The 10,744-nt window shown below is 38.3% G+C and overlaps 1 protein-coding gene across 1 annotated transcript; it reads left to right on the top strand.

The window, feature by feature from the left end:
* The first annotated feature begins 2,559 nt into the window (after positions 1 to 2,559).
* On the top strand, positions 2,560 to 3,501 carry LOC123600449 (olfactory receptor 52H1-like). Its single transcript, XM_045482502.1, has one exon. It carries the CDS (start codon positions 2,560 to 2,562, stop codon positions 3,499 to 3,501), a length of 942 nt encoding a protein of 313 aa, XP_045338458.1.
* The last annotated feature ends 7,243 nt before the right edge of the window (positions 3,502 to 10,744 follow it).

Below are 10,744 nucleotides of genomic sequence, written 5' to 3'. Positions count from 1 at the left end.
GGTCATCGGGCATTGGGGGTGAAGTGAATATTGGTTAGGATGAAATTATGGGAATACAAATATACCTGGTTAGGAAGCATCTTTCCTTCATGTCCTAGAGTGCTTATTATGTCGGTGAATCTAGAAATTGAGTTTTGCATTTTTAGGTGATGGAAGGTCAGTGGAGCAAGGGCACGCCAAATATGTGTAAGAGAGTGCTTGACGTGATGAATCAGAATTTAGCCTAGAAAAGAGGAATGCAGTGACAAGGAGATACTGAATGAAATGAGTGAAAAATGAGGGCTCGAGGTTGTTGAGAAACTAACTACATGTGTGATGTAGGAGGCAGGTGAGTTCTAACTTACAGTACTTCAAGATCCCACCCCAGAATCAAGTACTCAATTTATAGTAACAAGATAAAGCATCCAAGAGGTGTTATATTAAGTTTAGGGCAAAGGTTGGGGTAAGTGAGTGACAACCGGTAAACTTGCTGCAAAATGATCACCACAATATGTCAAGTTAAAATCCATCACCACACGACTGTGAATTTTTTCCTTGTGATGTGAACGATGAAGACGTAGGCTCTTAGCAAGTTTCAAATACACAATACGTATTATTAACCAGAGTCACCATGCTGTACATTCCACTCCCACGACTCATCTAGTGAATAACTGGAAAATTCGTGCATTAGACGACCTTTACCCATTTCACTTACCTCCACCGCCTCTTCCCACAAATATGTTCTGTGTGTCTACTAGTTCCCAGCTTTTGTATTGTTGTATTGGTTTTTTTAGATCGCACACAGAGCATTTGTCTGGAAGATCATACGGTATTGGTCTGTGTTTTGTCTATGTGACCTAATTTTCGATCTTCTGCTCTACAGATATCATGTACGTGCCATTTGCCATATGCTCTATAGAAGATTTCCTTTATCCCAGAAAGTCTATGAAAAGACCTGCGTTTAATGTGGAGCTCTACCATTTGCTTGTCATGTGGCCTTTGGCGGGTTACTTAACTTCTCTGTGCCTCAGTGTCTGCAGCTTCAAACTGTAGGTAACATTATTACCTGTGTCATAGGGTTTTAAGAGGATTATGGAAGTCATTTCACGTAAAGAACTTCAGACTTGCATAAATTGTAGAGGTTTCCAAAAATATTAGTTTCGTTATGGAAGTTGTTTGCTTGCTTTGATCTTGACCTGGTATTCAGAAGGTAGCAATTTTATATTTCTTCCACTAGAGGGCCCTCAATCACTTTCTATGAATACATGTCTTCAGGAGTTTTGGTTTTTTTTTCCCCCTTTCCTTTTTTTAAACCACATATGCATAGTTTGAGAAAGAAGTGTGATAGAATAGTTTAAAACACACAATTTGAAATAAGACGTATCTGGATTTGGGTCTTACTCAAATAGACCATTTATTTTCTACGTTAGTCTCTATAGAAGGGGTAAAATAATGCCACTTAGGGGTGCCTGGGTGGCTCAGTCAGTTAAGTTGTTGGACTCCTGGTTTCAGCTCAGATCATGATCCCAGGGTCATGGGGTCCAGCCCTGCATTGGGTTCCACACTGAACTTGGAGCCTGCTTAAGATTCTCCCTCTCTCCCCCTGCCCCTCTTCCCTGCTTGAGGTCTCTCTCTCATAAGTAAGTAAGTAAATAAATAAATAAATAACGCTGCTTATATCATACTGCTATTGTTGATAGTTTATTTCATTCAAAACATTAAAAAGAGTCTTTTTTCTTATTCTAGGAAACAATGATGATAAATGGGCTAAAATGACAAATGTCAACTACAACATTCTTACATATAAGTTAACCTCTTAAAATATTATTTTAAAACGTAATAATATAAATACATATTTAAGGACAAAGAAAAGCACACTTGAACCGATTTCCTCAGTAAATCCTAAGAGGGATCTGGAGGCTGAGCCGTGTATCTGCTTCCATATTGTTCTGGTGAGGCACCAAACATCAGTCTCAGGAACATTCTCGTCTGCAAATGCCAAGTGCTATAGTATCAGGGATATCAGGAGAGTAAGTGCAGTCAGTGTAGGGTTAGTGTTCCGGACACACTGCAGTTTGGGTGTTAGGCTTTTCCTTACTGTCTTCTCTACAACCCATGCCTCTTCTCCCTCCTTGGCATCTCACAGTGTGTCACCTGAGGCAATCGCCTGGCATGGTACCACAGCATAAAGGAGTATTAACTGAGGACTGTCATAATGCTAGCTTGGCCAGTTACTAGAGATGAGATCTTAGATAATATCATCACTCAGAGTTTTAGATTGTATAACAAAAAATAATAGAATAATTATTAACACGGCAATAATTATTAACACATTATTAACACGGCAATAATATTTTACACTGTATGAAGAAGATTCCAGAGTGATTGAGTGACTACTACCAGGAGTATCATGTCTGGGGAATCCGTCTTAAAGACCTAAGCATTGGTCTTGTTAGCAGTAGGAGGTTCTTTCTTAACAGATAGAAAGAAGGAGGAAGAATTACCCTACAGTTTTTTTCAGGTTCATTATACACAATTTGTTTTTCAGATACAGAATCTATTCATCAAATCACACCGGCCATGTACAACCTGAGTAGCGACCACACAGGTGACTTCACCCTTTTGGGCATCCCTGGCCTTGGGCAGTACCACGTCTGGATCAGCATCCCCTTCTGCTTTATCTATCTCGTGGCCATTGTGGGCAATAGTATCCTTGTCTACCTCATTGCTGTGGAACATAGTCTTCATGCACCCATGTTCTTTTTCCTTTCCATGCTGGCCATGACAGATCTGATGCTGTCTACCACTTGTGTCCCCAAAACGCTTACCATCTTCTGGCTTGGTCCCCAGAAAATCAGTTTTCCTGGTTGTCTGACCCAGTTATTCTTTCTGCACTACAGCTTTGTGCTGGACTCGGCTATACTGTTGGCCATGGCATTCGACCGCTACGTGGCCATCTGCTCTCCCCTGAGGTACACCACTATTTTGACCCCCAGGACCATTGCCAAAATTATTGTGGGAATCTCCTTCAGAAGCTTCTGTGTTATAGTTCCATGTGTTTTCCTTGCAAATCGTCTACCCTTCTGCAGGACACGCATCATACCGCACACATACTGTGAGCACATAGGTGTTGCCCGGCTCGCCTGTGCTGACATCTCCGTCAACATCTGGTATGGCTTTGGTGTTCCCATCATGACGGTGATTTCAGATGTGATCCTAATTGCTGTCTCCTACATCCTGATCCTCTGTGCCGTCTTCCGCCTCCCCTCCCAGGGCGCCCGCCACAAGGCCCTTGGCACGTGTGCTTCCCATGTCTGTGTCATCCTCATGTTCTATATACCAGCATTCTTCTCCATCCTTGCACATCGCTTTGGGCATAATGTCTCTCGTACCTTTCACATCATCTTTGCCAACCTCTATGTAGTCGTCCCACCTGCACTCAATCCTATTGTCTATGGAGTAAAGACCAAACAGATCTGGGACAAAGTCATCCATCTGCTCTGTCCCCAGAGGTCCCAGTGATGCATGCCTGAAGTGTGTGGGCAGGGGCAAGTTCTTAGTGTATATCAGCTTAAAGGCTGAACCTGTAGCCAGTGGTTCAGAGAAGGGACAGATCAAAAAATTCTTTATTAAGAAGATTTGAAGTTTTGCCTACTCTGTTATTTTAGTCAGAATTTTACTCCTTAATTCCAGTTGCAAAAAACTAAATTCTGTGTCTGGGAAACAGTGTATATATATTTTCAATTTCTTGTTATTGTTATGAAATGATTATCAAACTCTTAATTGAAATAATAAAAAAAATCCTATCTCTTGAGGCACCTGGGTAACTCTGTCGGTTGAGCGTCGGACTCTTGATTTTGGCTCAGGTCATGATCTCAGCGTTGTGGGATTGAGCCCCACATCATACTCTGTGCTGAATGTGGAGTCTGCTTAAGAGTCTCTCTCCTTCACCCTCTCACATGCTCATTCTTTCTCTCCGTCTCTAAAAATAAAAAACAAAAATAAAAAATGGTCATCTGTTTTTCATGATAAATATGTTTCTAAGGAAACAGATTTTTTTTTTTCAGTTTTATGTATCTTAGTAGTTTACACATCACTGGAGATCACAGAATTTCTCTTGTGATAGCTCTGAAGTTCCGGACGTTGACTTTAAGTATGAGCCTTGGCATATAATAGGTGCATAAGGAATGTTTATCAAATACATGAGTGGCAAATAATCATGCAATTTAAATTAAGAGTGCAGGCATTTATTGTGGGCAAAAAGAAGACAATGAGGAATGCAAAGCTCATTTTTCATTCAATCTTGAGGAAGAAAAATGAGGTGTGATGGTTAGAGTCCTCTAAGAACAAATATAAAGATGACACTAACTTCCTATGGCCAATGAGAAGGAAAAGTATGAGACGGAAAAGATTGAGATGAGGGATCGAAACCTGGACAATTGGAAGAATGGGTGGCCCAAGTCTCTTCTTCCTTCTCAAATCTCAAAAGAGATGTAGTCCAATGGTCAATATGTATCTTTACCTGTATGATGCCTTCTTTTCTAATTAAAAAAATTGTTTTAATGTTTATTTGCTTTTGAGAGAGAGACACAGCATGAGCGGGGGAGGGGTAGAGAGAGGGGGAGACACAGAATCTGAAGCAGGCTCCAGGCTCTGAGCTGTCAGCACAGGACCTGACGCAGAACTCCAACCCATGAACCATTAGATCGTGATCTGAGCTGAAGTCAGACGTTTATCTGACTGAGCTACCCACGCACCCCTGTATGATTCATTCTCTTTTCAAATCTAGGATGTCTAATTTGGTCAGAGGGAGTCACTCAGTCACTAAATTAGTCAAAGAATCACTATTTTCGGTATTTGTCAAGTGTCAAGGATAGTTGATGTCTGCTTTTCTCCCAGATCTAAGAAGTCCTCAATGCTCATTGCTTCTTTCTCAACAACCTCTAGGAGTTACCAGTGAGTGTCAGTACCGTCTCCCTCCCCTCAGTGGTCCCAACACAAGTCACCTTTCCTCTGAATGAAACACCAGAGTTCTGTGTGGTCTCTCTCCTACTGTTTTCCTGCCTCCATTCATGTGGGATTAGATTCACCATTCTACAGTAACTCTCTACATATAATTTTAGTAAGAAAGATATGTTTTTGTGGACACAGAGACTATAGTTTGACTATATGTTCTTTTACATGTGACAGCAGTCATATAGAGTTTCTTCCAAAATTATTTGATGTATTTTGAACACCATAAATAAAAATGTTATGAAGTGTAAGTAGAAAAGATAGTAGAGACAAAACAAAAAAGCATAGATGAAGATTTTTTAAAAAAATAAGGTAAGAAATAAGCCAGTGTACTTTTATCTTCATGGGTTCCTATTCTCTTATTACATATGTGGGAAGATTTAAGCTCTAGAGTATGTGAGAGATAAGCATGATTTAGTTCCATAATTCACACTGCATATAAATAAGAAGACAGTGAGATGGTCAGAGAAATAGAACTATTCCTGTTATGAAGAACAGAAAGAGATATCATCAGAAAGCTCTTAGAGAGAAGCTCCCAGTAAGGTAATTAGTCACGTTCTTACCAATTACAGTTTCATTGGGCCTCCTATGTCCCTCATCTCAGTATAGAGCAGTAGAACATCCTAAATTTTCATTTAATAAAGGCTACAGACTTTTCTGGGAGCTAATATAATACAAATCTCCTTAGGTCTGGTGTGGTCCAAATATTCTAGATTATTCTGAGTACAGAGTAGATTCCAGTCAATCTTCATTCATTCATTCATTCAACAATATTTACTGAATATTTGACAAATATTTTCTAAATCTGCAGCACTGTGTTAGGTAAACTGTTTCCTATGTTGACCAAAACAAGGATGGGTGTTATGCCCCTGGTGTTTGTAATTTAGTGAGGGAAATGAGCCTCAATCATGTAACCAGACCAATGGACATGTAACTTCTAGTTGTGTTAGGTTTTAGGACACAAAGAAACCAACAAAAATTTAAAAACGGTGCTCTTAAAGACAGACTATCAGAGGAAACCAGCTTCCACTTAGGTGAGCAGAAAGCTCTTCCTGAAAGAAGCGTTATTTTCTTTAACAAAGATGGGAATCATGAGAAAAAGCCAGTCAGGTGGGAGAGGGAGGGAGGCAGAGGATTCAGGCAGAGGAGGTGAAAAATCTGTACACTGAAAATTGAAAGACTTTAATCAGAGAAATTGAGTAAGACTCAAGTAAGTGTAAAGGTATCCCATGTTCGGACTGGGAGAATTCATATTAATAAAATGTACATATTCCCCCCAAAATCCACAGATTCAATGTAATCCATATAAAAATACCAATGGCATGTTTATAGAAGTAGAAAAACTAAGCCTAAAATTTGTATGGAATTGCAAAAGCCAAGCTAAGCCATGTTGAGAAAGAGGCACAAACCTAGGGGCATCCCATTTTCTGATTTCAAACAGTATTACAAAGCTGTAACAATCAAAACACTATGAAACCAGTATAAAAACAGACATATAGATAAATGGAACAGAATACAGAGGCCAGAAATAAACCCATGAATATACTGTTAACAAGGACCCGAAAAAGGAAAGGATAGTCTATTCAAGAAATGGTGTTGGGGACAGTGCATATCTACATGCAAAAGAATAAAACTAGACCCTGGTCTTAGACCACTCACAAAGCTTTATTTGAAATGGACTCAAGGCTTAAATTTAAGACCTGGAACTATGAAACTCCTACAGGAAAACATGGGAGGATAGCTCTTTGATGTTGTTGGCAATGATTTTTTGGATATGATACCAACAGCACAGGTAAAGCAAATAGAAATAAAATAAGTCGGACTACAACAAACTAAAAAGCTGCTCAGCAAAAGAAACATAAACACAAAGAAAAGGCAGGCATTTACAAACCATACATCTGATAAGGCGTTAATTTCTGAAATATGTAAGGAATTCATACAACTCCAGGGTAAAATAGTAATAATCTGATTAAAACAATGGGCAGAAGACCCTAATAGACCTTTTTTTCCTCAAAGAAGAAGACATTTTTTTTTAAAGTTTGTAATTTATCGGTATCTTGATTTTATTAGTTTTTAAAATTTCAAGCATATGGAAATATAGAGAATAACACAATAAATACCCATGTGCTACCATTGAGCTTAAGGGGAAAAAAACCATATATAATTGAAGGGTGTTAACCTTCCCTAATCTTATTCCCTTCCTTCCTTCCCAGTGATAATTACTATCCTAAATTGGTATGTAATACTCATATTTTTATATATCCATAAACAACATATATTGCTTTGCATGTTATTAAACTTATCATTAATGATCTGTTTATTTAAAATTGTATATGTCCTGCAACTTGCTTTTTCATTTAATAGTGGCTTATAAACTTTATCTGTACATCTTGGTCTAGTTTATTCATCATTGTTGAAGAGTAGTACGTTCTGCGATTTACTACTTTTTACTTATTTGATTGTTTATTTATTTACCTATTTATTTAAATTATTTTTAAAAAATTTATCCAAGTTAGTTAGCATATAGTGCAATAATGATTTAAGGAGCAGAATGCAGTGATTTATCCCCTGCATATAACACACAGTGCTCATCCCAACAAGGGTCCTCCTTAATGCCCCTTGCCCATTTAGTCCATTCCCCCACCCACAACCCCTCAGGCAACCTTCAGTTCGTACCCTATGTTCAAGTCTCTTATATTTTGTCCCTCTCCCTGTTTTTATATTATTTTTGCTTCCATTCTCTTATGTTCATCTGTTTTGCGTCTTAAATTTCTCATATGAGTGAAGACATATATTTGTCTTTTCTAATTTTGCTTAGCATAATACCCTCTAGTTCCATCCATGCTGTTGCAAATGGCAAGATTTCATTCTTTTGGATTGCCGAGTAATACTACATTGTATATACCACATCTTTATCCATTCATCAGTTGGTGGACATTTGGGTACTTTCCATACTTTGGCTATTGTTGATAGCACTGCTATAAACATTGGGGTGCATGTGCCCCTTTGCAACAGCACACCCGTATCCCTTGGGTAAATACCTAGTAGTGCAATTGCTGGGTTGTAAGGTATTTCTATTTTTAATTTTTTGAGGAACCTCCATGCTGTTTTCCAGAGTGGCTGCACCAGTTTGCATTCCCACCAGCAGTGCAAAAGTGTTCTTCTTTCTCCGCATCCTTGCCTGAGTTGCCTGAGTTGTTCATGTTAGCCATTCTGACAGGTGTGAAGTGATATCTCATTGTGGTTTTGATTTGTATTTCCCTGATGAGGAGTGATGTTGAGCATTTTTTGATGTGTCTGTTAGCAATCTGGATGTCTTCTTTGGAAAGTGTCTTCTCATATCTTTGCCCATTTCTTCACTGGATTATTTGTTTTTTGGGTGTTGAGTTTGGTAAATTCTTTACAGATTTTGGGTACTAACCCTTAATCTGATATGTCATTTGCAAATATCTTCTCTCATTCTGTCAGTTACCTTTTAGTTTTGCTGATTGTTTCCTTTGCCATGCAGAAGCTTTTTATCTTGATGAGGTCCAAATAGTTCATTTAGCTTTTGTTTCCCTTGCCTCTGGAGACATGTTCAGTAAGAAGTTGCTGAGGCCGAAGTCAAAGCGGTTTTTGCCTGCTTTCTTCTCGAGGTTATTTATGGCTTCCTGTCTTACATTTAGGTCTTTCATCTATTTTGAGTTTATTTTTATGTATGGAGTAAGAAGGAAGAAGACATTTGAGTGGGCAACAGGTACATGAAAATGTGCTCAACATCACTAATCATCATGGAAATGCACATTAGAACCATAGTCTGAAATCATCTCACAGTTGTTAGGATGGCTAATGTCAAAAAGACGATAACAAACGTTGGCGTGGAAGTGGAGAAAAAGGAGTATGCTGCTGGCAGGAATGTAAATTGTTACAGCCATTATGGCAAACAGTATGAATGATCCTCAAAAAATTAAAAGTAAAACTCTTATATGATTCAGCCATCTTACATCTGAGTACATATTGGAAGAAAACAAAATTTGTCTCTTGAAGAGATTATCTGCACTCCCATGTTCATTGCAGCATTGTTCACAATAGACAAAATATGGAAAGAACTCGTGTCCATGTTTGGATGAGCAGATATATGTACAGCACATTTTATACGAGGGAATATTATTTAGACATGAGAAAGAATGAAATCTTGCCTTTTGCAACAACATGGATGAAGTGCATTATGCTAAGTGAAATGAGCCAGATAGAGAAAGACAAACGCTGTGTGGTATCATTTGTATGTGGAATCTAAAAATAAAAAATCAAACTCATAAAAACAGAGTAAAATGATTGTTCCTGGGGGCTGGGTTGGGGGACAGGAGAAGATGTTGGAGAAAATGTCCAAAATTTCACTTATAAGATGAATAAGTTCTAGAGATCTAATGTTAGGCACAATGACTATACTTTATAATACTGTATTGTTTCCTTGAAATTTACTAAGAAAGTAGATGATAAGTGTTCTCACTAAACACACACACATACACACACACACAACTATATGACATGTTAACCAACTTGATTGTGGTAAAATTTCACAATGTATATATATATATATATATATATATATATGAAATTATCACTTAGTACACTTTAAATATATATAATTTTATTTGCCATTTATACCTGAATAAATCTGAAAAAAATAAGAAAGTAAACATTTATGGATGAACAGATGGCAAGATGCTTATTTAGAAAGGAAGAAAGAGAGAGGAAGGAAGGAAGGAAAGAAGGAAGGAATGAAGGAAGGAAGAAAGGCAAGGAAGTAGCACATGAGAAGACACAGAGCTGAAAAGTCTCTGTGCATTACAGGAACTGGAATCTAATGTGGGGGGGAAGGGGTTAGATAGACAGAATACAAAATGGTAATATTGCAGAAGATTGGAAAACCCAGATCATTTTAAGGAATGTAATATTCTAAGAACAATGGGAAGTCATAGGAATTTTATAATTTTTTTTTGAAGTTTTCTGATTTTGAGAGAGAGAGAGGAGAGAGAGAGAAATCATGAGGAGGGAGGGGCAGGGAGAAGGAAAGACAGAATCCCAAGCGGGATCTGTGCCATTGTTGCAGAGCCCAACATGGGACCTGAACTCACAAACCATGAGACCTGAACCAAGATCAAGAGTTAGACACTCAACCAACTGAGCCACCTGGGCACCCGGAAGTCATAGGAATTTTAATCAAGGCAGCAACTAAGTCCAAATTGTATTTTAAAACATTATTCCTAAATCTATTGTTTTTTAAGGGGTTTGTGATAGTTTGGGGCGGTGGTGGCTCCCTGGATTCAGCAGTCACTCTACTACCCTTTCACATACATTTTAACCCTCAGGAGGTGGGCAGCCTCTTTGCTCAAGAAAAAACTTAACCCCTCAACCGCCTGAAGGAAAGGCAATTTCACCACAAATTAGAAACAAAACAATAGAAAAGCTTTGCTCAGCCTACATGAAAAAACTCCGATTTCATTCTGTGCAAAAGAGTGAAATAGCAGTTCAAGTAATTGATGGGGGCCAAAATTAGCGTGTATAAAATATTCAAATAGGCATAAGGAAATTCTTCCTTACTCATTTCACCACTAAATCATTTTTTTAAAAGTAACATGATTTTAAGTTAAACATACTGCTACAGACATGGTGGTGATTGAATTGTAGGAAATAGCATTTTGAAATAGTGGGTCAGGACTCCTATGGGGCATCCTAGACAGAGGGCCAGTTGTCCATTAAGGTGTTACCC

The sequence above is a fragment of the Leopardus geoffroyi genome, chromosome D1 (genome assembly GCF_018350155.1).
Source record: "Leopardus geoffroyi isolate Oge1 chromosome D1, O.geoffroyi_Oge1_pat1.0, whole genome shotgun sequence".
Classification (NCBI taxonomy): domain Eukaryota; kingdom Metazoa; phylum Chordata; class Mammalia; order Carnivora; family Felidae; genus Leopardus; species Leopardus geoffroyi.
Note: the sequence above shows the minus strand (reverse complement) of the source record. Positions and strands in the feature narration are given on the sequence as shown.